Source organism: Hemicordylus capensis, chromosome 2 (assembly GCF_027244095.1).
Source record: "Hemicordylus capensis ecotype Gifberg chromosome 2, rHemCap1.1.pri, whole genome shotgun sequence".
In the NCBI taxonomy this organism is placed as follows: Eukaryota; Metazoa; Chordata; class Lepidosauria; order Squamata; family Cordylidae; genus Hemicordylus; species Hemicordylus capensis.
Window position 1 is genome coordinate 275,076,745 of NC_069658.1, and position 25,011 is coordinate 275,101,755.

Sequence of the window (25,011 nt, forward strand, 5' to 3'; positions counted from 1 at the left end):
TTTTAAGTTTGTGAGTCACACTGGAGATCTTTTATTAGTTCAAAGGTCATAAATACACACATATAATAAAATAAATGAGCAAGCTGCTTCTTATGGTATATTAAGTTGTGTAGGGAAAAATACTGCATTCTCTTGGGGAAACAGTGGGGATACTGCAGCGCTGGCAGAGGAGGCACAATGGCTGAGGGGCTGGAGAAGGCCCTGGAAAATTTAACGAAGGCCGCTGCCCTTGGACTATTCTGCACCAGAATTTGTTTGAGCCTCCAGGGGCAAAGCCTGGAGGCAGATTTTGAGTTCTTATGTTTGTGCCCAGCACCCTGGTATTAGGCTTTTTATTAAGAGAAATCTGTAAGAACTGCCAGTTTCTTAGAAAACACTTCCAAACTCAGATCAACACAGTATATTATTTATCTCCTCTCACAGTTTTTTTTTTAAAAATACAATCATACAATCAAATGCAATCATTTCCTTGTAACTTTGTCCTGGAGTACTTTGATAAAATTGTTGCCTCTCAAAGTTGGGAAGAAAGCAAAGGTATGCCTGTCGCACCATAACGGAGCTAGATTTGAGTCTAAAAATGGACTTCAAACTCCTTCAAGAAGATGTGGACTGACCCGCTAAGAGTTGCAGTATTAACCGGATCTCCCAAGTGCCCCTTGCAGGGATAAATCCCACACCACCAGCAGCTGCTTCAGTGAGAACAGCTCATGCCTAACAGAACCAGTCTGGTTTGCCCTTCTTCAGGAGTACTTCAGTGGCCTGCCCAGTGCTTTTGTGCTATTTTTATTCCGCAGGATTAAGATATTGCCAGTATCTCTGCCTTAAATAAAGGACTGTGAGTGAAAGTCATTCCTGGGAAGAGTGCCAGAAGAGAAGCATATGCAGACAGTGCTCTTCACCCTTGGAGGGCAGGCTCATTTGCCTCTGCAGAGTAAGCTGCATTCTTAAGATGATTTATCTCCTATCACCAAGATGGATTCCAAACAGATCCCACGAGATAGACTGTATCTATAGATTGTGGCTTCTAAACGGGACGGCACCCAGTAAACCAATATTCAAACAGGGGGCTGGTTCATGAACAAGGCAAAAAGGGCACATTCAGGCCATCCACAGGAACGTCTGACTATTGGTAGCTGCACCCAAGCACATACGTGTGTGTGTATGTGTGTGCGTGCGTGCACACACACACACACACACACACACACACACACACACACACACACCAGTGCTTTTTAAACTTCTCAGTGTCTGACATGAGAGCTGGTTAAAGGAAAACTCAGAGCGGGGGGAATACTGCACACATAAGCTGCTGTTTCTCAGTAAACAGCTGCTACATTAAAACTCCAAGGTGCTTCTTAACATTACAATATTTAGAAGTTAGCTGGGGGCTCCAGGGATGGTGCTGGTGATTAAAAAAAAATCTAATAAAAAAGAATTGGGTCCCTGCCCCTATGGGCAGCTTTCTTATATGGGGATAGGGATCATAAGCTCAATAGTGGAACATATATCAAATCTCAGATTCAGGCCCTAGAAAGAAGCCCTAGGTCATTAACTAAAACTTAGCTTCATTTACTTTTAAAAGGTCTTTTACTCTATTAAGTGGTTAAAATGAAGCTAAGTTTTAGTTAATGACCTAGTTAATAAAGGTTAATTCTGATAGTTTTACAATTACTCTCTAACAAAACACTACAGATAAATATTGTTTCTAGGAGAAAATCACTTTAAACGCAATCCTTGAATCAATAGGAATTGAAAATTGAAAACTGTATGTCAGAGTAATCATGCTTCCAAAGCCTTGCTTGAAATTTGAAACATGTTGAAGTAACATTAGCTGGTTCATCTACGTAATTATTAGTACTGTATGTTGAAGCTTTTTCTCTAGACCCAGTTTCAGAAAATCATTTGCATAAGATCAAGCTCTTATTCTATTTCATCAAGGCAACATCAAGACAGTTCAATTAAGCTGAATGCAAACTTTGTCAGAGACTTGGGACTCAGGACAGCATGGTAAGCAAGTTTGGAGTACTTGAATCAAGACCCTCACCACCCTTCTAGTGGGGGCAGAGATTATTCAAAATCTGCAGCTTGGAATCTGCAAATAATACATACATCAGACCAACAAATATTTAGAAGAGGTTTTCAAAAACAAAAGTTAAAGGCTACTGAATTCATCTCCAGTATTTGTTTAATAAAGAACACACATAGGTTTTATCATAAAGAAGACAGTTCTTGAACGGCAGGAAGCCATTCGGAAAAACTGTGAATTTCATCTATGAATTTTTAAAAACCCACAAAAATTTTAATTCATGTTATAAAGATTATGAACCCATCATAATCTAATAATGTGACAACAGTGTAAAATGGCTCTACCATAACCTTTAGCTGAAAGATAGCAACAATGCAGAAGTTCCTTTAATCAGAACACAGCTTTTGTGTAAAAAGAACATAATTTCCATCATTCTTTGGAATAAGACAAGTCTGAAATTTACACAAATAAATAAGAAGCTAGACGTAATGGATGCTATGTGCAGAAATCCAATAAGAACTAGTGGGCCCAGGCACAGAGCCCCCCTTCCTACCGGCACACCCGGCTTTCTCTGCTCCCCCCACCACCCACTTCTCTCGCACTCCCCCCCCCAACTTTCTGGCCGTGCCACCGCTGGCATGCCCTACTTTCTCCGCTCCCCCCCCCCCGACCGACCGCTTTTACGCACTTCTCGGCCCCCCTCACTTTCTGGCCATGGTGCTACTGCAGCCACCTCCCTCCTCCTCCTCTCGGCGGCCAGGCCAGGGCCCGCTGCCCGCTGCCTCCTCCTAACCTTGCTTCTCCCCCTGCCTCCAACTCACTCGCTGGGCCAGTTTGCTTCTCCCCCTGCCTCTCCGCGAGAGTTCCTTGCGAGAGTTTGGCGGCTCTCGCAAGTTTTCCCAACGCATTCCTCTTCATCCATGCATGGCCCATCTTAGTGAAATAAGTATATAGAAAAAGATTTGTAACGTGTTTTGATAGGACAGTAGATTCCTGTCCTTCCCAGAATTCCTTGTCACTCACATGAGACCCTGAAAAATGTTCAAGGGGCTCCATGTCCATATGAAAAAAATTATGCCCCATACAGTAACTTGGTAAGAAGAGAAAATGATACAGTCTTGAAAAAAGTAAGACCAAATTGACCCAGTTAGCAGCACATTTAAGAGCATGTCTCATATAGGTGAACCATACTTCTCCAACAGCTCCAATCTGCTAAAGACAAAGAAAACACCTAAAAGCAGAACTGATTCTGTTTCCTATATAGGTGCAACCTATATGCATCTCCAGGAGATTCAGAGAATACTGGTTAAGACCAGTGGTCCACTTAATCCAACATCCTGTTTAAAACAGACCTAGCTCAAGGTGTGCCTGGAATGTGAACTCACAGCTTAAGGAAGAATCCCTTCATGCCTAACAACCTGCAATTGTTCCTATACATCGACATGTAAAAACAAACAAAACAAAAGACATGATTAGAAGACATGAAGTTGTGTAGTTTGCTGTAGCAGATTGGAAAGAAACAGATTTCCATCTCAATATAGCAAGGGAACAGGACACAGTGATGTTCAAAGAGACACACTAACCCAGCAGAGTGAAGGGAGATTAAAAATATGAAATGGAAAGGATCTGTGGAAAGATATTAAAGGAAAACTTCAGAAATTAACTGTCACCTGGAGGACCAGTCTCCGAAATCCATTTCAGTTGCACAAATAAAAGCTAAGGACGGATATACCTTACTTGCCTCTAGAATCTATTCCGTTATCTTTGCTTTGCATGGATATGTGGGTGAAAGGGGGTAGGAAGGAGCTGTGTCCTTCAGCACCTTCCCTGCACAATTATTATTATTATTATTATTTTAAAAAAGCAGGACAGGCAGGATTTAATACTGCTGAGCTAATCCTAATGACTATTTAGCTAATTTCTAATTAACTGTTTAGCTGAGACTAAATAGCTGCAGGGGGTCACAGACAATGACAGTGCAGGAATGCTCTTGGGGAAGGGAATAGAGATGAGGCAAAAATCTAATGCAGCAGAAGGAGGAGGACAAGAGTACAGCATCCTGCACAAGTAATGCGGAACAATATGTTATGTTGAAGCTGCAGCTGTCACTAAAAATGCCAATATTTAATTCCCGCCCCGGCTCTGTAACTTGTCTAGAATTTAGCAATCCTCAGGTATCACAATGCTCTTCATTTCCCTGCCCCTATCAAGTTGTGAGCCAATACGAGGAATGGGGAAAACACAAAACAACAGGATTTCAGGACATGAGTCCTGAAACTTATCCTAAGTTTACAGAAGAGGCACAGGGAATTAAACACATTGTTGCTGTTTTAAGTAGCAGTCATGTGATCGATATATGTAGTTTAAACTTGTAATTATGGTTATTATGACATGTAATATGGAGAAAAGCTATCCATTTGAATAACAGTTCTGCAAAATTTGGCTATAATTTGGTGAATGGATGTGATCCTATTCCAAGAACATGATACAATATTAAGAGGTTATTATCTGGCGGATCACCAAAGAGAAATCCAATATGTATATTCTCTTCCTGGATGGAAGAGCTTCTGCCACACTAGAAAGGGGTGAGTACAGTATTTTCTAAGAGCTGTAAAGTATACTAATATTTGAACACAAATCACGAAGACCAATATGATGGGACTACTCAAGAAACGATTTAAATGTCTCTTATGAAAATAATCTTTGAAAGCAAAAGAGTATATAAGAAAGTGTCCACATCTATCTATCTAAAATTTCTTGTATACCGCCTCCTCCAAATACTCTAGGAGGTGAAAAATAACAATATATTTTTTTAAAAAATGAAAGAGCAAAAGCCAGCCGAAAAAGCTAGGTCTTAAGAAGGGCCTTAAAAGCCACTAGGGATGGGGCTGAACGAATCTGGGGTGGGGGGGAGGGTGATCCAAAGAATAGGGGCAGCCACAGAGAAGGCCCTCCTATAGGCCCAGGCACCACACCACACCAGGGCCCGGGACACTAAGGAGGGCAAACTGAGAAGACCTCACAGGACGGGATACAACTGGCCAAGAGAGACAATCCTGGAGATATACAGGTGTTAAGCCCATAAGGGTTTGGTAGGTGAGAAAGAGCACTTTAAACTGGACCCAGAAGCGAACAATTAACTAGTGCAGCGGGTCACTGTATTCTGGACTAGGTGAAGCTTCCGAATCATTTTCAAAGGCAACCCTAGGTAGAGTGTGTTACAGTAATCCAAGTGAGAGGTAACAAAGGCATGAGTTACTGTTGCTAGGGCCTGTCGGTCAAGAAACGGCTGTAACTGACAAACCTGCCGAAGCCGGCCAAAAGCACCCCTGGCTACAGCCTCCACCTGCTGTTCAGGCAGGAGCCTTGATGCCAGAAGGACCCCCAGATCATGAACCGTCTCTCTCAAGGGAAATGCAACCCCGTCAAGAGATAAACTCACACACAGCAATTGGCCAGATCGCAAACTGAACAAGAGCAACTCGATATGACATACCCCTATCCCCAAAAATGAATGAAGTAAAGAAAATGTGAGAGATACCACTGCTACTCTAATAACTTTTTGGCCAAGAAGTCACTGCCTCTCTTTCTCCCCACCCTGCAAAACCTGATACATAAGATGTAAACCATTTAACTTGCCTTTTGTCATTGAGCCATTTGGATCACTAAAATATACAGAAATCCAGAGCCTATATGTTGAGCAGCAATTTGTGGGCGAGCTAGTTTTATAGCTGCTTTTTTTTTTAATGTCACAGATTCCAAACACATTATTAGTGCACTACAGAATAAAGCTCAGAAGGAAAAGGCGCTGATTTTGTTTGCAGAAAAGGGATGATTGCGACCAATTTTGTACTTTGGGGGAAGAAGCAGAATCCTGATGAATTATTAGTAGAATGTGTCTATTAATAACCAAAATAAAAGCTGCCTACAGTACCTGTTTGACTACTGCATCATCAGAACACAATAGACCAGTGGAGGCAAGCATGGTTTGGTGGCATTTGTAGTCAGCTGGGAAATGGTACGTTTCTTTTAATTTAGCAAAAACTATTTCTCTGCGTTTGGCTTTTATGCTTTTATGCCTGCAATAGACAACTTGGAAACTGTAAAACAGACCACAAAATGTTAGGGTGTAATTAAAAGGGCACAGAAAGGGGCTTAATGTTCCTACAAATTGCCAGACCCTACTATGACAGACAAGATTTCAGTTAATTGCCTTTTCAAGAGTTTGCAGATCCACAGGCTATAATGCTTGGTACAGCTGAGTCACAAGTGATAGAAAGTGCCTAACTTGTAAAGAAATCTTTAACTGATCCCATGCTGTGGACATTTGAAATTTCCCCATTTAGCTACTGATTTTTTTTTAAGAGCAAGAAAAGTAAACAGAGGAGTAGAAGAAAAGATCTTAATATTGAAAATACTTGCTTATCACTTTTCACAGTTATGCTGCAAGCCCACTTACTGCAGGCGATCAAAATTTCTTCTTCACCACAGACAAAAATGATTGTCAGTAATGTCATTTTCTGATCTATGTAGCTTAGCTTCTTGCTAATGTGTCCCCCCCACTCTCAGCAACGTACAGCTTCACTCACATCATATTAACAAACCAAAAGACACATTTATCTTTCCCTCCACAAAAATGTATTTCATAATGTAAGAATTTATAGGAAAAGCTGCTATCTAGAGTTGCTGCCAGAATAACAGGCTGCATTTGATACTTACGTCGGCTTTCATACATGCTCCTGGACTGGGCCCAGATTTTGAATGGATCTGGCTTCTTCTGCCCAGCGTTGTCTGGTAGGTCCACAGCTGGTGCTTCGGTGGACGGGTAGTCAGGAAGCACTTGAGTGCCGTGGACAGGGGAAGCAGTATGAGTGCTATGGTGGCTGGAGACACTGTGCTGAGAGCTGTTTTGGCTGTCTTTCCTTTCAAGTGGTTGCTGTAAGTAAGAAAGCCAGAAGAGAAGGGGAAGGGGGGAAACCCAGAAGGTTAATGGTCTACGAGTGAGCAATTTCCCATCATTTTTCCTCTAGGTTCAGCATTTCTGCATGCTCCTAAATAAAGTTACATTTTGGCTTCTACCATTTCCAGTTTGTGCTGAGTACAGGTAAATTTCCCCAGTGATAGACAGACTGAATGACAGAGAGATGTATGAAAAGGAAAGCCATTCATCACAGAAAAAAAACATGCAACCCTCTGTATACAGACACAACACAAATCAAAGCTTCCAAACAGATTAGTAGTGCAATACATTTTCGCTCTCTGTTAAAAACAGCATCTAAACCTAGGAACAGGAAACCACTTTTGTCCCAGTCTGGACTGGACAATAAAAGGTAGAAAATATACACTCTCTTATCTGTATACATGTGCATATCTTGTAGTCATTCTCACTTGTACACATGCCACCCTACTACTCCATCATCAGCACAAGAATGATTGACCACCCTCAAAAAGCAAAGCTGCTATTAGAAATCAAACAGAAAGGCATGCTCTGTATCCCAAATGTAATACCATCAGATAATGAGGATACTAACAGCATGAACCCACGATGTGTAAAGCCTCTGTACAAATACACAGATTGCACTCACTTTCCATATCAATAACTACAACAGCACAATGTCACAAGCTGTGAAAATAAGCCAGTACTGGGCAAATGCTATGCCACCAAAGCAAGAATGTGCATCTGGACAAATACTTAAAGGTAAAGGATGCCATCAAGTCAGTTTCGACTCCTGACACCCACAGAGACCTTTGGTTTACTTTGGTAGAGTACAGGAGGGGTTTAACATTGCCTCCACCCGCGCAGTATGAGATGATGGCTTTCAGCACCTTCCTATATTGCTGTTGCCCGATATAGTACCAGCAGGGATTTGAACCAGCAAACTTCTGCTTGTTAGTCAAGCGTTTCCCCGCTGTGCCACTTAAGGTGACACAAATACTTAGGAATACCATATAAATTGCAGATAGATATTCCAGGAAGTAACAATGTCATTCAACAGAAAAAAGATGTTTTCAAAACTCTTTGCTCAGGCAGCCATTTCCAACAACTTATTTATCTACCAAGATAATTGACATGGGTTGCAAAACAAGCTTACTCGCCAATGCCACTTTTTTGCACAGAGCATGTCCAGAACATGCCCAACTCTTTCCTGCAACATCACATTGCTTCACCAGGGGAAAGTCTGCAATCTTTCAGGGAAGAGCTGGATTGCTCTTACTAATCTTCTTGCTGAGGATCTCTTGATAAGCTTCCAACATTCCAATCCAACATCCCAAGTAACAGTTTGAAAAAAAAGAGGCCATTAATCTTTCTGAATACCCAAATAATTTTAATGCTCTTTATACAATGTGAATAAATGGGGTCTAATTTCATAGCACTGGGTTGTTATGCAAATACAACACAAATACATCAAAACACATTGAAGTGACAATTAATTACCTCTTTACAGGAGATACTATGAATTGGGGCACAGACACAAACAGGTCTTCAACTTTGTATTCCTATATGGGCTCTCTTCCTGAAGGACCCCCTTCTCTCAGCAATTCTTTTTTTTGGGCGGGGGTGTAAAATGGGAAAAAAATAATCACTCAGTATACTCTACTAGCACTTTTGGCAGTGATTCTAGTGGTATCTCTCCAAACTGGGGGACTGGGCAACAAAATGGCAAATGTGCAAGTGTAAAGTGATGCACATTGGAAGCGGGGGACACCAACTTCACATATACACTGATGGGATCTGAGCTGTCGGTGACTGACCAGGAGAGAGCTCTTGGGGTCGTGGTGGACAGCTCATTGAAAGTGTCGTCTCAGTGTGCGGCAGCTGTGAAAAAAGTTAATTCCATGCTAGGAATCATTAGGAGGGGGATTGAAAATACAAATACTAATATTATAATGCCCTTATAAAAATCTATGGTGCAGCCATATCTGGAGTACAGCATACCAGCTTTGGTCACCGTATCTTGATCAGGGGGCTGGAGCACCTTACTTATGAGGCTAGGCTACAGCATCTGGGGCTCTTTATCTTGGAAAAGAGGCGACTAAGGGGAAACATGATCAAAGTGTATAAAATTATGCAAGGAGAGGGTAGACAGTGAGAATTTTTTCTCCCTATCCCACAACACTAGAACCAGGGGTCACCCCATGAAACTGAAGATTGGGAAATTTGGGACTGACAAGCGGAAGCACTTTTTCACACAGCACATAATTAATCTATGGAATTCCTTGCCATAGGATGTGGTGATGTGGTAAAGCCAGCTTGGATGGCTTTAAAAGGTGCTTAGACAGATTCATGGAGGACAGGTCTATCAACGGCTACTAGTCTGATGGCTGTGGGCAATCTCCAGCCTCAGAGGCATGATGCCTCTCAATACCAGTTGCAGGGGAGCAACATCAGGAGAGAGGGCATGCAAATACCTCTTGCCTGTGGGCTCCCCAGAGGCATCTGGTGGGCCACTGTGTGAACAGGATGCTGGACTAGATGGCCCTTGTGCCTGATCCAGCAGGGCTGTTCTTATGTACTGGCAGCTCCCTGACATCTATTCAGAGTAAGGACAACACTTTCTGTCCTCATTAGAAAAGGGGGGGGGAAATGGCATGAAACCAAATGCCATCAGGTGGCTAACACATAATCATGAAACCATTTCAAAGTCATGGTAGAAACCATTGCCCACATTCTGAATTGGCTTTGTTGTACTCTCATTCTTATTGTTCTCACTCTTAATAGGCGGGTAGGAGCTCAGCCGCTATTTAATTCCTGAGATGCTGCGATCACATTCCTAGCAGCTACCCAGAACAGGAAAAAAAAAGGGGGGGGGACATAATGAAGAAGAGTAAATAATTGACAGCTTTTAAAGAGTATTTCAGGGCTCCACCCATTCTACGCCAAAATGTTCAAATAAGAACATTCAGTGCAGCCCTCTTTAAATGTTTTTTCGGCTCTAATGTGACATGTTTAAGTGGATTCAAATGAAGCACTCAGGGCTCCACACTGTCTTCAATGCTTGTTAACATCTACATGAAACCACTGGGAGAGAACATCAGGGGATTTGGTGTGGGGTGTTATCAGTATGCTGATGACACCCAGATCTACTTCTCCATGTCAACATCATCAGGAGATTGCAGACCCTCCCACATTTTACAATCTTCTGGAGAGGTCTAGTTATGGTTGCCACCAGCTTATTTGGTGGTGACCCAGGACCGGGTTTTCTCTGTGGCTGCCAGCCTCAACGCCCGCCTGGAAGCAGTAATGGACTGGATAAGGGAAAATAATTTGAGACTGAATCCAGTTAAGACTGAGGTACTTATTGTACAGGGTCAGAACTCCAGGGACGATTTTGATCTACCTGTTCTAGACGGGGTCACACTTCCCCAGAAGGAACAGGTACACAGTCTGCGAGTACTTCTGGACTACTTCTGGATCCACACATCTCCCTGGTATCTCAGGTTAATGCCCTCTACATGGGGCTGTCTTTGTACATAGTCCAGAAACTACAATTGATACAGAATGTGGCAGCCAGATTGGTCTCTGGGACAACACGAAGAGACCATATAACACCGGTTTTGAAAGAACTGCACTGGTTGCCGATATGTTTCCGGGCGAAATACAAAGTGCTGGTTATTACCTATAAAGCCCTTAATAGCTTGGCTCCAGGCTATTTAAGAGAGCGCCTCCTTTGTCATGAACCCTCCCTCCTTTTACGATCTTCTGGAGAGGTCGGGTTACTGTTGCCACCAGCTTGTTTGGTGGTGACCCAGGACTGGCCTTTCTCTGTGCCTGCCCCAGGGCTTTGGAATATGCTCCCTGCTGAAATAAGAGAATCTCCTTCTCTATTTGTTTTCAGAAAGATCTTCAAGACTCTCCTGTTCTCGCAAGCTTTTAATTAGAATTCTAATAACTTTAACAATTTGTTTTAAAGTTTTTACTGTGTTTTATGTATCAATCTGTGATTTTTAATATTAAAATTTGTACACCGCCTAGAGAGTCACATATCAGGTGGTATAAAAATAGATAAAATAAAATAAATATAGTGCTTTTCTGTTGTAGTAATATTGTACTAATATTAATTATTATAAATTAATGTGTCAAAATCACTTTGTGACATCAGATAATCAAAAAGTTGTTGAGAATGAGGCTTAAGTGACTGTATTTATAATCTAAGTTTCCAATTCTTACACACAAAAGCCTTGTGCAGTGAAGAGCATTTCCAGGCATATATGAAATGCATTTTCAACTTGGGCTTCATAAGACAAATGCAAGGCTGGAGCAGGACAGGGGGGAAACGATTCCAAAATGGCAGTTTCAGCCATCAGTATAGCCAAGGGCAAAACAGAAACCTCATGAGTTAGGCACAGAGGCGTAACTAGGGAAAACGGTGCCCTGGGCAAGCACTGAAATGGCACCCCCCCACCACGCCCCCCCGCCCCCCCAACATACTACATTATACTTAGGTTTTTCCTCACAAGTGCCCGCCGCTGCCGCCAAGCCAGGCCACTGACTGGCCGCCAGGCGCCAGCAAAGCAATGGGGGGGGCGCAGGTGGTGCGGAAGGGACCGCTCATGGGGAAGGGGGCACCGATGCGCTCCCTTGACTGCTGCAGCGCTGCTGCACTGAGCAGGAAACATTTGTATTAACAAAAAATTTAAATTTTTTTTTTTAAATTTGGTCATGGTGGCGCCCCCCCATGTGACCATAAAAGATGGCGCCCGGGGCACGTGCCCCCCCTGCTCCCCCTATAGTTACGCCTCTGGTTAGGCAGCACAGCTTTCCTCAGAAGTCATCATGAGCTTTATTAAATCCATTCTATAGTACAAGGGCTATACTATGTTTAATCTTATACTATTTACTTTTTAGGATAAAACAATGTAACATGGCCTCCTGGATGTTATAGGGGTTTTGTTTATTTATTGTAAGCACTTATTTGTCACTGCTCAGAACACATATTTCCAGGGTGTTTTACAAAATTTAAACAGGAACAAGAGTCCTAAAACTAGGGGACTGCAATTCTCTGCACAATTGGTAAAGAGAAAGTCCCACTGAAGTAACCTTAGGTGGCGCAGCAGGGAAATGCTTGACTAACTAGCAGAATGTTGCTGGTTTGAATCCCTGCTGGTACTATATCGGGCAGCAGCGATATAGGAAGATGCTGAAAGGCACCATCTCAACTGCACGGGAGGAGGCAATGGTAAATCACTCCTGTATTCTACCAAATAAAACCACAGGGCTCTGTGGGAGCCAGGAGTCGAAATCCACTTGATGCCACACTTTACTTTTAAGTCCCATTGAACTTGGTGGGATGTACTTCTGAGAGAACATACATAGGACTGTGCTTTTTGACAGCAAATAAAAGCAGTGTTTAAAACAGCTTCAGCAAGAATTAAAAGACCCGGTGCCGAAAGGGCACCAGAGAGGGTGCAAGGTGAGCTCCCTGGGGATATCATTCCATAGGCAGGATGCCATCACCAAGAGGGAGCTCTCCTAAGTTGCCACCAATTCACCTCAGATGTCAGGGGCCATGTTAAGGAAGGTCTCTAAAGCTGATCTCAGTGCAGGTGATACCCCTGGTATCAATGCCCCAAGCCATTTAGGATTTTATAAGTTAACTCCAGAGTTATGCTGGGATGAATCCAACTTCAGCAGAAATCCTAATTCTGTTACTTATCAATGTAACTAGAAACTTCTAAATGCAGAGCAAATACATATTTAGTACTGCAACTTCCCTGCTGATGAAAAATGCAGCACTTAAAGCAAAACCCAATAGTTCTGAATGTAGCTCTTTGCTGAGGGGGCGTGGCAATTCTAGCAGCAGAAATTGTTCTGGAATTCTTTACTGACTTCTTTTGAAGCTCTTGACCCATCAGTGGCATTTGTTTCAAATGGTATGCTCTCCAGTGGCTTGAATATGAAATTATCCTACACTTCAAATGACATTTTGAATGGCATATGCTAACTTGGATTGCTCAGCTATTGGTTTTCTGATACTTACACTGTGTCCAATTTCTTTTCTTAGCAATCCAGCTAATTCACATTTGGCTTTTGAAAACACAAGAGGCATTTTTTAAAGAGTGCTGTGAAAACAACCCTCAGATACACACAAAACTGTTTCAAAGCACTTTAGTATAAAGCATTTTAGCTGCCTTTTCTGCATGCAGATTCACATCACAGAACTGAGAGAACAAAACTCATCTATAAATGCATCGCCCAAACAGATAATCAGATCAGATAGCTATTTTTAAAGGCTCTTGGGGTTTTAAAAAATTTGGATAGCAAATCATGAGCAGAAGGTTTACTCCAGCCTTGCAAACCAATCAGGGCTAAGAGGTTGTCCACAACTGTTTATTTGTTTATTTATTAATTAAGATTTTCTTGTATACTGCCTCCTCCAAAGACTCTAGGTGGTGAACAATAACAATAATTTAGAAAAAATTAAAGGGCAAAAGGCTAGCTAAAAAGGTAGGTCTTAAGAAGGGCCTTAAAAGCCACTAAGGAGGGGGCTGAACGAATCTGGGGAGGAGGGTGTTCCAAAGAAGAGGGACAACCACAGAGAAGGCCCTCCTATGGGCCCAGGCACCAGGCACCACACCAGGCACTATTTAGTCACCTGAACCTTTCCCCGTCCTCATGCTCCTCGCCTCCCCACTCCCAGAACATAGGGAAAGAACTGTGCGCACGCACACACACACCAGCTCCTAGAAGACAGGAGAACAACTGCACTGTGCTTTTTCTCCAGAATGCAGAACTAATGATGGGTAGTATTTCTTTTCTTTTCCAGACTTAGAGCAAAAAGGCGTTAAGTGCAAGAGACTAAAGAACCTCAGCCTAAGTAGTATTGCTATGAGAACCCATAGCATGGTCTAAGGTCACACAATACATCCACCTTACTGAAGCTAAGCAAGTCTTGGTGTGGTCGGTGCCTAGATGGGAGACCCATGTATGTAGGATGGGGCCATAAAGCATTTGCTTTGCATGCAGAAGGTCCCAGGTTCAATTCCTGGCATCTTCAGGAGTGCTGGGAAAGCCGCTGTCAGTCAGTGTAGGCAATACTGAGCAATGGATCAATGGTCTGACTCAGTATAACGAAGCTTTGTACAGGATGACGTTCTCTCTTTGGTAGGGGCAAAGCAATAGGGATGTGCAAAACATTTTGGAATGTCCTGAGCTTGAAACGTGCCATTTCGAGTGTTCTGAGCTCAAAACAAAACACCCTTTAACTGTTTCAAGTTTGGAATGGAATCACACCATTCCAAGTCAGAATGTTCTGAGTGTTCCGAGTGCCATTTCGGAGGGTTGTTTTTCCAGGGAGAGCTGGTCCCAGGCCTCTACCCAGAACATAATATGTTGGCCTGCCTCAGAGGGCTGGCCTATCTGCCATGTGAGGTGGGTAGACCAGACCTCTGCTTCAGACTTAGTGCACTGGCCCACCTTAGAGAACAAGTCTACTGGGTAGAACAGTCCTCCATGACAGGCTGGCACGCTTATTTCAGGGTGGAGGCCGGGTCAATATGCCCCATGCGGCAGGCAGGCTAATGCGACAAGTCTGGAGTGGAGGCCTGGTCAATTCACTGACCCCAGTCAGTGGATGACCAGCTCTCCCCAGAAAAACAGCCCTCCAAAATGGTGCTTGGAACACTCAAAACTTTCCAAGTTCATTCTATTGGAACATCCAGCTTGACTGGTTGTTCCGATGAAATATTTCGGGGATTTGTGTATCATTTTGAGCTCAAAGCAAAACACAAAATCTGTTTTGTACATCCCGACAAAGCAACAGAAGCAAAAGGAATACATAAAATCCATCCATCTTTGTTCAGTTCGTCCCAGTGAACAGACTGGAGTTGGGTGGGCTGAGAGAGATCCATTGTCTCTCCCCTTCCCCACCCACAGACAGCAAAAAAGCAAAATCAGAAACTAGTTCCACTGTATTTGCCTCAACAGTCAATGACATAAAGCTAGTTCCTGCTTTTCTTTCTGCCTATCTCCCTTGAGTCAGTCAAGCTGGCTAGGGCACACATGGCTAGGTTTCTCTTGCCCATCCTCCCCCACTATGGGAAGGAAGAGAGCAAGGACAGAAAATAAAACCATCCAAGAGGTGAATATGTATTCTAGATGTGGAATATATAGCTGTTTCTCCCCTCTTTCCAGAAAGGGACAGGGAGAGAAGTAGCTGTTTCCAGAATTCCAGGGCTGAACACACACAGGTCTGCCACCTGATCAGCTGGAGGCAACTCAAGTGATCAGGCAAGTGATGATCATCCCAATCTACTGCATTAGTGTCATATCGTTAACTTGCGTTTTTCTCAGGGGTGTGTATGTGTTGTAACATTGTCAACTTAATTCCAACGTCATGTCTACACTACTTTGGCAAAAAATGTTTGGGCCACCCTTCGGATCTTCTTTTATCAATGCGCATACATGCTCACGATCTTCTCCCCCACATAACACATCTTACGAAGTAGGGACACTCACTGAGGCTACTTTAACCCCATTCAGACATTTTATTGCACCTGCATTCAGATGTCGATACCAGTGGTTCCCAACCAGGGTTCCTCCAGATGTTTGTGAACTTCAACTCCCAGCATCCCCAGCCACAATAAATTGTAGCTGGGGATGATGCAAGTAGTAGTTCACCAACATCTGGAGGTACCCTGGTTGGGAACCACTGGTCTATACATATATAGATGTTTTTGTGTGAATTACTATACCTGCATTCATTTTACAAGAGAACCTGGGTATAGGTCCCTGAAATGGACCTATACAGATAGGAAGGATACTGCTTTACCTGCACTCAATCTAATAGATGAACAGCTGCACCTGTGCTGATCTGGAGGATCATGACATATTCACCTCCATATGTGCATAGGACTTCTACGTCCTTTTCCAAAAGCACCTCCCAGACACACTATCAATGGGCTACCCAAAACTCAAAAGGCCTTCAAAATAAAGCTCAGAAATGACTATGAGGAGTTAACTGCTATTGATAGGGGTGGGGAGAACCAAGAAGTCCTGGTGTGAGTACAAATAACTCCTGCACACATTTAAATAGGTTATCTGGATTGAAGCATGATCCATGGGCTTCTCATAGTAGGGATGACCCTCATCTCCAGCCCAGTAAACTTCACTTGTGAGCTAATTGCTCCATACACATACCAAATTACACAGAGGCTGAATTTGTGCAATTTTGCCCCTTCAAAAAAGGGAGATGATCTTATAAAGGCTTCTGTGTGATCAGACATCTGTACAGAGCACACAGGTCATAATTGATATTGTCTGTGGAGAGAAAGGGGGACATCTCCACTCGATAAAGCTTACTCATAGCTCAGGGAAGGACTTTGTTTTGCTGCAAAAGTTTTGATAAGCAATTTTGCTGCAAAAGTAGAAGATGCCCCGAGAGCAGCAGAACTTCCCATAGGGAAAGTATAAAAGAGGAAGCATTATATTCAATAGCGTTTCTTAGGTTGTGAAAGGGTTCCATTATCTTATTATTTTTCTATGTAAACCGCATTGAGATTTTTTGGGAGGTGGGTGGGTTAAAAAGCAGTATATAAAAATAATAGGTAACATTACCATTTTTCAGTCAGATAAGGTGAGCTGGCATCTTATTTACAGTGTTAAGTATTTTTTGTGGATTTAATACCTGAGAAGATTCAGTAAAAGATTAAAAACCTGATAACATTCAGTAAAACATTTGTAATTTCCCCACTGGTCTTGATATATATTTCTCTAAATATGGATTCTGTTGTTTTGTCTTGTGATATGAAATCTAAATTTGCAGACTTCCAGATACTTATTGGTTGAAACACATGGTTTGTAGATGCTCCCAACCAGGAGTGGAGGAAGGCCAGCGGTGGCCCGGGTTCTGCTGCCGCCGTGGACTCCCTAGCCGTGCCCCCCCGCAAATCTGGCCAGCGTTGCATTTGCTCCGGCTATGCTGCGAATGCAGTGCTAGCCAATTTAGCTCAAAAACAGGGCCCTGTGGCCCCATTTCAGAGCCAAATCACATGCCCCCGTGTCTGATGTCAGACATGGGGGGGCGTGTCTGGGGCATGAAGCATGGCCGCTGAGGGGCGGCGGCCTGGGTTCTCTAACCCGTCTGCTCAGTGGTGGATCTGCCCTTGCTGCCAATTATATGTAATCTTTGATATCAGTTTCTATTTACTTCGAATACCAACTTAATGAAGTGGACAATATAAACAGTGGCTTTGTAATCAGGCGGCTATTAGATTTCAAGTACAGAAGTTATCAAATCATCATTTCCCCTTTTTTTCTAAATCCTGAACATGGCTTAGTTAACAAGGAGTATGAAAGATGCCTCGAGCTCTGCAGGGTTTACATTTCTCTTTATTTAGAATTCAAGTTAAAATCATGCTAAGGTAACGCTGGAACATATTGGCACTAGTTTGATTCTATCCAATAGTTTGTCTGCACAAAAAACCAGTTGAAGTATTCAGCAACAGTTCTGCAATGTTGGCCTACCCTCCACATGGCAGGACCAATCGTATGGGTCTTTCCAACCAAATTTTTATCTCCAAAGCTGGCTGGGTTGATGGTTGCATGGTAAGAACAATGAGACTGGCTCCATCCATGTGGTAGCAAGCCTTTACATGTTCTAGCAGCACTGCAATATGCAACCATGGAAAAGAAGGGTCAATAAGAGCAAGGCAGGAGAAAAAGCCCCAAGCCAGCCAACATTTCAATTAAATGTTGGCTTGGAAGGAGAGGGGTACCTCACTCTCTCAGCTGGTGAACTTCCTGACCGGCTGCAGGATGATCTGGCGCAAAGGGGTGCCCTGGGTGAGGCGGTATGGGCCCCCCAGACCCTGGTGACTGAGGGATGCTTGTTCTCCCCTTGCTCCATTGTCCCCATGCCCCTAGGTAGGGATAAGGTTGTCCTTCATGATCAGCTCTGCATCAAGGTTGCTGCAGGGTCATAAGGCAGGCCCAATGCTATAGAAAACAAGTGATTGCACAAGCAGTGCTGCTGAAGTTTCTCCATTGCCACAAATAGGAGAAATTACAGCCATGCTCTTTGAGCAACCACCCAATCTCTACAGCAGGGATTCTCAACGTTGGGTCCTGAGATGTTATTGGACTTCAACTCCCATAATCCTAGGCCAAAGGCCACTGGGGCCAAGGATTATGGGAGTTGAAGTCCAATAACATCTGGGGGCTGAACGTTGAGAATCCCTGCTCTACAGCACTGGGGCTGCCTTACAAGTCCTCAGCCGCCTCGATGCAGCACATTGCAGCTACATTCCGCTGTTCATGCCCAGCAGTCCATATGAATCCAACCTGCTACAGACTAAAAGAACCATTTAATGTGGGATCTGCAAGTCCACAGTGCATATTATTTCAGAACAACAAATATTTATATACCGCTTTTTAACAGAAGTGTCCAAAGCAGTTTACATAGAGAAATAATAATACATAAGATAAGATGGATCCCTGTCCCCAAAGGGCTCACAATTTCAAAAGACACATATGATAGACACCAGTCACAGTCACTGAATAATTGAATGATTATAGTAGTGGTGGTGATTTTAAATGTTTTTAGGAATTTTATACATCTTTTCCCCTGTATTTTTGCTGGTCAGTGACCGGAAATAAATTACTACTCCTAGTGGTGGTGTTAGTTTTGATTTGTGTGTACTGTGTTACTTAGTTGTGCCAACAAAATGAAAGAATGCTGGAAACTCTGTTTCTGATGCTTGGCTGGCATGGAACTTGGAATGTTACAACAGACCCACCCTACTGGTCTGCAACAAGTTATTCGGCTGGAACAGCACTTGCCTTCTGTAGTGATGCATTGAGAACACGCTGCTATCCAGGGAAGCTCAGTGCAGCTGAGCGTCACAGTAGCCAGGGGGTTAATGAGGTTGGGTTGTCATATTAGCTGTTCAAATGTCTGTACTCAGTCTGGCAATGACATTCAAATGAAGGTCACCTTCAACATGATAAATGTTGAGAGACTTGGAAATTCAACAGGGATACCAGTTAACATGGAAGCATGTGAGAAATCTATCAGGAAATATCTCAGGAAGCACCACACTTATTCACTTGTGGATCTTACTAGAATCTAGTGTTAAACTAATATTGCAGGAACCCTCATTAACAGTGCTCTGTCTCCAGATTATCATCTGTTTAGATGTAGTCCATGGTTCACTTCTCAATGCTTTCCTTAGCTTTGGTTCCCTCTTTCTTTCTATGGTGGAACTGCTGCAAAGGAGCACCAGCATTTTGATTCCCATCTGCTGAAGACCCAACCCACAGCAAGTGATCTTTTCAATTGTACACATTAATTTGGGGGAGCACAGATAGGTGGGTCTTTGTTGGATGAACTGGGTCACTATTTTGGATTGCAGCAGCTGGAATTTTGACTATTGATACAGATCGAAATTCTACTACCAGTTATCATTGTTAATAGTGGTACACTGACCTCCCAAATATGTAAACTACTAGATCTTATAACACAAGTAAAAAAATTGTGTACCAAATGTTCTAGAACATTGGCAGAAACAGCCTCTGCACTGCATAAAAATGTGAAATTATATTCTCACGTTCTGATAAACACTAGATTCTTAAAAACATAGAATAAAAACCCAGAAATAAAGACAAGCATTTGGCTACTTCTTGCTGGTTACAGACCAACAGAATCAAATAGGTGGCTTAAAGTAGGCTTCTGTGAGACTTTCTGCCACAATATTTCTGTGCCATGGCTATTCCTACTGCCTGGCATCTAGAAGCAGCTCCTGTCTTCCAACCACTTTGTTTCAAAGTTAATGCACACAAGCAGAGATATAACCACAACAGGCGGCCATCCTCTTACATACCTTGGGCATTTTTAGAGTTGTGCATGAGCATGCAATACACATTAACCCTGAACACATGGCAGAATCAGGGTGTTGTTTATACTTATGAGCAACTTAGGACACTGCCAGAAGTAGGCAGCTCCAAACAAGCTATGGGAACTAGTTCAGAGACCCGAGGAGCTGGACCACCTCTACAGGAAGGGGGGTTCCAAAGAATTCCAAAGCAGAACCCAAGGAATTCAAAATAATTTTCTTCCTGATATAGATGTTTTGCGTTACCGCCCCCCGCCCCTCCTTGGCAAAATTGACTTGTGTCTTCTTACAACTGAGCTATCTCACAAAACCTCAGATGTGAAAGCTATATCACGAAGGGATGGTCTTCATGGACAACTGGTTCCCTTAGTAATTCTGTATCCCTTGCCATATAGCACGGCTTATAAACCAGAAACTCCCATGATAGAGAGTTTCCATAACAACTTTGGAATTTACTTGAGGTGTCCAGTCCACCGCTGGCATAGAAAGAGTCTCTGTGTCATCAATTTGTGTTTGATAAGCAGTATGACATTATCTGGACACAGATAGCAACAACATGGAACTAATTTGCAAGATGTGGTGGTTAACGTGTAAATCAGTACGTGTACTGGATGACATATTATTCTTGTGACAGGCATGCTGCTTGGTATCCAATGAGTGCATGTCTGCTCAGTGACATAATGCTCACATGGTGCAAGTCAGAAAAATGCCTCATGGGAGTGGTCCAAATTACATGACCACTGCTTCACACAAGACCCTAAGAGCAGATATAGTTAGCTTGGGGACATGGCAGCAACAATGCTGTTGAGTAATAATGTCTGAATTGGGTCTTCCAGTCGTAGCCAGTAGTTTTTGCCTGCCACAATATGACTGGCAGTCTACTGAGTGAGGAAGCTAAGCTATGCTGAAGTTGAACTTGAAGAGGTCTATCAACAGCTACTAGTTGGAGGGCTAAAGGCCACCTCCAGCCTGAAAGGCAGGATGCCTCTGAGTCCCAGTTGCAGGGGAGTAACAGCAGGAGAGAGGCCATGCCCTCAACTCCTGCCTGTAGGCTTCCAGCAGCATCTGATGGGCCACTGTGTGAAACAGGACGCTGGACTAGATGGGCCTTGGGCCTGATCCAGCAGGGCTGTTCTTATTTTCTTATGGACTTATTCTACCTGAATTTAATTCTGACAACAAAAAGCATTAAGACTGGAGTGACGGGTGTTTTTTAATGCTGCAAAGGCTAGCTTCACATTGCTCATGGAACAGCAGCTAATCTATTATCGACCAAGAAATAATTAGTGCTTTAAGGAACTCCTGGAGAAAAACTGAAAAGTGGAAGGAGAAACAACACCACAACCACAAGACCACATAAGTAGCCTCTGGAGACTTCAGGGGTTGATGCCTAGCATTTCCATTGCCTGCGTCATCACACTATGCTGTCAGCATATGGAGAAGATGCTTTAAGTAGATTGGAGTAAGGACATCACTTTGCAACAATCCAAATAGGAATTCCCTGAATGCCATGAAATATCTTCAGTGGATGTTGCTGTGAGCAACATCCGCTGAAGATATTTCATGGCATTCAGGGAATTCCCATTTGGATTGGTGCAAAGTGATGTCCTTACTCCAATCTGCTTACAACATCTTCTCCCATTTAGTAATATATCAACACAAAACCTTCATGCACACACCCAAACAATGGCTAGTCTAGAAAATCGAGAATGTTAATAAGAAAAGCATTTTGGATGCAGTGGTCCTGCACATTTCCCTACACAACAGGATCATACCTCTAAGTTTTAAATGTTTTTAATCTTTTAAATGATTTTAATTGTTAATTGATTTAATGTTTTAAATGATTTTAATGGCAAACCACCCAGAAACAAAAGTTTTGGTGGTATAGAAATATTTTAAATAAAATAATAATAATAAATACATCTAATGCAACAGCTGTTATATTATTAAAAAACAAACAGATGATAGCATTATAAAATTAGTTGAACAAGTAACCTGACAGTTTTCTTTAAATGAGGAAAATCTGGGTTTTCTGTGGATTTCCCTTCTTCCAGTAGCAGAGGATTACCACTGACTGTTGAAAATATTTTGAAGGAAGGGAAGAGAAGGAGGGCGGGTCTAGGCTTTCAGCAACGCAACATCCAAGGGCTCAGTTTTCCTTTTACTGAAGGAATAGTATCCTGAGATAAACTGAATTCCATGGAATGAAAACATATATCATGGGGAGGGGAAGGCAAGGCTCCAGAATGACACCTGTTTGTAAACAGTCTCTTTGTTCACTAGGGAAGGATTATCTCTAAATGGATTTAGATTTCACACACAAGACGGTAAAGCTTCCAACAAATCGCCATTCATCAGAGAGGCGTTAACTGCAACTCCAAATTAGTGGGGGAAATCTTCACTTGATTGCAGGGTGTGTGGAAAGGCTGCCTTTTTTTCAAATGAACCTTTTAAAATAAATTTCTTAGATATGACCTATTTAACAGGGATGGGAAGACAAAGGAGACAAAAATAATGAAAACTATTGCTTTCTTGCTTAGAAGCAAACAGTCATCACCCCATATATCCCTCTCCCAACAATCTGACAGGCTTGTATGTGTTCTTTACACACTTGCTTCCATTTTAACCAAAGGCTGAATTCCTCCCCAACCATGACACAGAAGTAAACCCATACGGTCTGACATTTGTGGGATCCGAGGCAGAGCGCAAACTGCGCTCTCCTCCCTTGCCAACATTAATGCAAACTGACAATGGTAGAGGCCTGGAGTCATGTGACTTTAATCAGCACGGCCCTAAGCCAACAGAACCACATTAATTATTTCAGGGCTTTCTTTTCGATGAGCAGATAAACTTGCATTAAGAACAGGAGGAGGTTTCTGCTCATCTTCCACTCAGACAGCTTCTGGGCAGGTGGGGCCTTAAAAAGGTGCAGCTCTGGAATGGGCTGTCAGTGAACTTTGGCAGTGTCTTGTGTTATTGCAACAACCGAATTCTTGCCATCTTCTGAAACGTGGTTGCATATAGCCTCCTCCCCCATAACTCCCCAATCTTCAAACAAATGAGAAAACTTTTACCCTGTGCACAGTTAACATCCGATAATGCCTGCTAATTTGGGTTATTCCCCTGAGCAGTAAAATCCTCTGTTTTAATGATACTTTAGATGTCAACCTCCAAGCTATTAGCTAACACGTCAACCAGGTAACCATTCCACCAGGAAGAGAGATTAGCAAGGACAGGAAAATAATGATTTTTTCCCCTTCCTTCCTCCTCTTAAAAAAAGAAAAGAAAAGAAAAAGGAAAGATGGAAATAAATCTACACCTGCAGCCTAATGCTGCTAAACCTAGCAAAACAACAAAAGATGCCCTCCACAGCAAATAAACTGTCTCATACTTCCAGTGCTCAGGCAGCTAAATGTAACCAATGGAAACTATAATAATGCAGAAGGGGTTTTCTTTGTTGCTTCTGCTACTGAGAAACATGCTTCAAGATTTTTGTTTTTAAATTATTAATCATATAGTGCATTATAAAGCTCAAAACCAGTGTACCTCACCAACAGTGAATGCTATCTGAAAAGGAGGCGGAGCCTCTTCACACAAGCAGTCAACGAGGAAACAATGGCATTTTTAAAGGGTAAGTTAAATGCCCATGAAGCTCAGTCCATCAGAAGTAGAAATGTGTAAGCCTCTAAACTGAATTCCATCCAAGCATCCCCCCTCCTTCCAGCTTCCTCTCCAACTGCTTTCTGCACTGCATTCTTCTAACTCTCCCCATTCAGTACAAGCCGCGCAGCGCAAAGCAATTAGTGCTGCAACAGAAGGATATCCAGCAACTTTCAAACAGAATGACTGGGGTGGGGTTCAAGAGGAAGGGTGAAGGAGCAACCGGCATACACTAAGCTTCCCACGGAACATTTATTTATTTTGTTAAAAAATGCCCACCCACACCCCAGACAAAAATAATCAAACAGGTATAGTAGCTGAAAAGTGCTTACCGACTTCGGACTCTTCTTTGGGGCTGGCAGTCCTGGAAAAAAAATGGCAAAAAGGAGGAAAACATTAACATATATATCATTACCTTCCTTAATGGAAAAAAAATTCCTAGGTGTATCATCCGAACGTAGCCATCTGCAGAGTTATGTCAGATTTTGCTCTAGCATCAGGAGTTGCCAGTCTGTTCATATCGAATCAAAGCACAGGGTTGGGGGGGGAAGGAAGAGTTGGAGAGAGGAGGGGAAAGAGAGAAAGAGAGAGCGTGGAGGGGGGAGGAGATCTATCTGCATTAGCTATGCTGACTTGTGCTGCAGCAGCCTGGAGGCTGGAGAAAGAAATTCACAGACCTCAGCGGCCTGGGAAATTGAGCACTTGGATAGAATCTCAAACGCTCCCCTGGATTAAGAGAGACTTAGCTTACAATTAAGCCAAGGATATTACCTTTTGACGCGACTGGTGTGTCAAATTTATCAGACCAATCGGAAGGGGTAGTGGACGATAGATAGATAGATAGATAGATAGATAGATAGATAGATAGATAGATAGATAGATACTCTGTTTCTTGAGACAGGTTTTTAAATACAAGCTTCTTAGGGCTTGTTCATGTCAGCCTCAGAAAAGCAAAGCAAAGAGAGAACAAAGAAGGACAGGGTTTATCCCTAATGAGAGACAGTTATAAAGACGGATGCTACTGGCAAAACCTATAAGTTTGCTGCCAAGTCCAGTCCACGTTATTACAATCAAAGATTATCAGCTAGATAGATTCATACAGAGTGTAGCAGATCGACAACTCAATGCTAAGTATTTCTGGTCTTGCCACAAATGCAATGGGATACAGAGCTGTGAATGGACAGCTAGGGAGGGAGGGGAGCTATTCAGGCATTAATGGTGTTGAAAATGCAAATGAGAAAACACGTTAATGCTTCAAGGGGAAACCTAGGGAAGATTTTGCATTTTGAAGGCAGAACCTTAAAAGCTGCTGCTTATTACTGGGTTCTCTGGCAGTGGGAAAGCCAAATGATGGGATTCTCTCTGCTGCTACTTTTCATAACACAAAGTCTCCAATGGAAAAGGAGTTCATAATTAAGAGCACGGATCGATAATAAGTTACTTCGGAAATCAGAGGGAAAAGGAACAACAGAGCCAATTCTTAAAGCAATGCTTCA

General features: G+C 42.7%; 1 protein-coding gene across 32 annotated transcripts in view; it reads right to left on the reverse strand.

The window, feature by feature from the left end:
- Positions 1–25,011, reverse strand: part of MAGI1 (membrane associated guanylate kinase, WW and PDZ domain containing 1) — a 683,050-nt gene that overhangs the window by 49,692 nt on the left and 608,347 nt on the right. For all 32 annotated transcript variants that reach the window (XM_053290563.1, XM_053290583.1, XM_053290573.1 and 29 more), the window contains 2 exons: positions 23,848–23,879; positions 6,746–6,962 (listed from right to left, as the gene is read on the reverse strand). In XM_053290563.1, the coding sequence (XP_053146538.1) occupies positions 6,746–6,962; positions 23,848–23,879 (249 nt within the window). The remainder of the gene's footprint in view (positions 1–6,745; positions 6,963–23,847; positions 23,880–25,011) is intronic.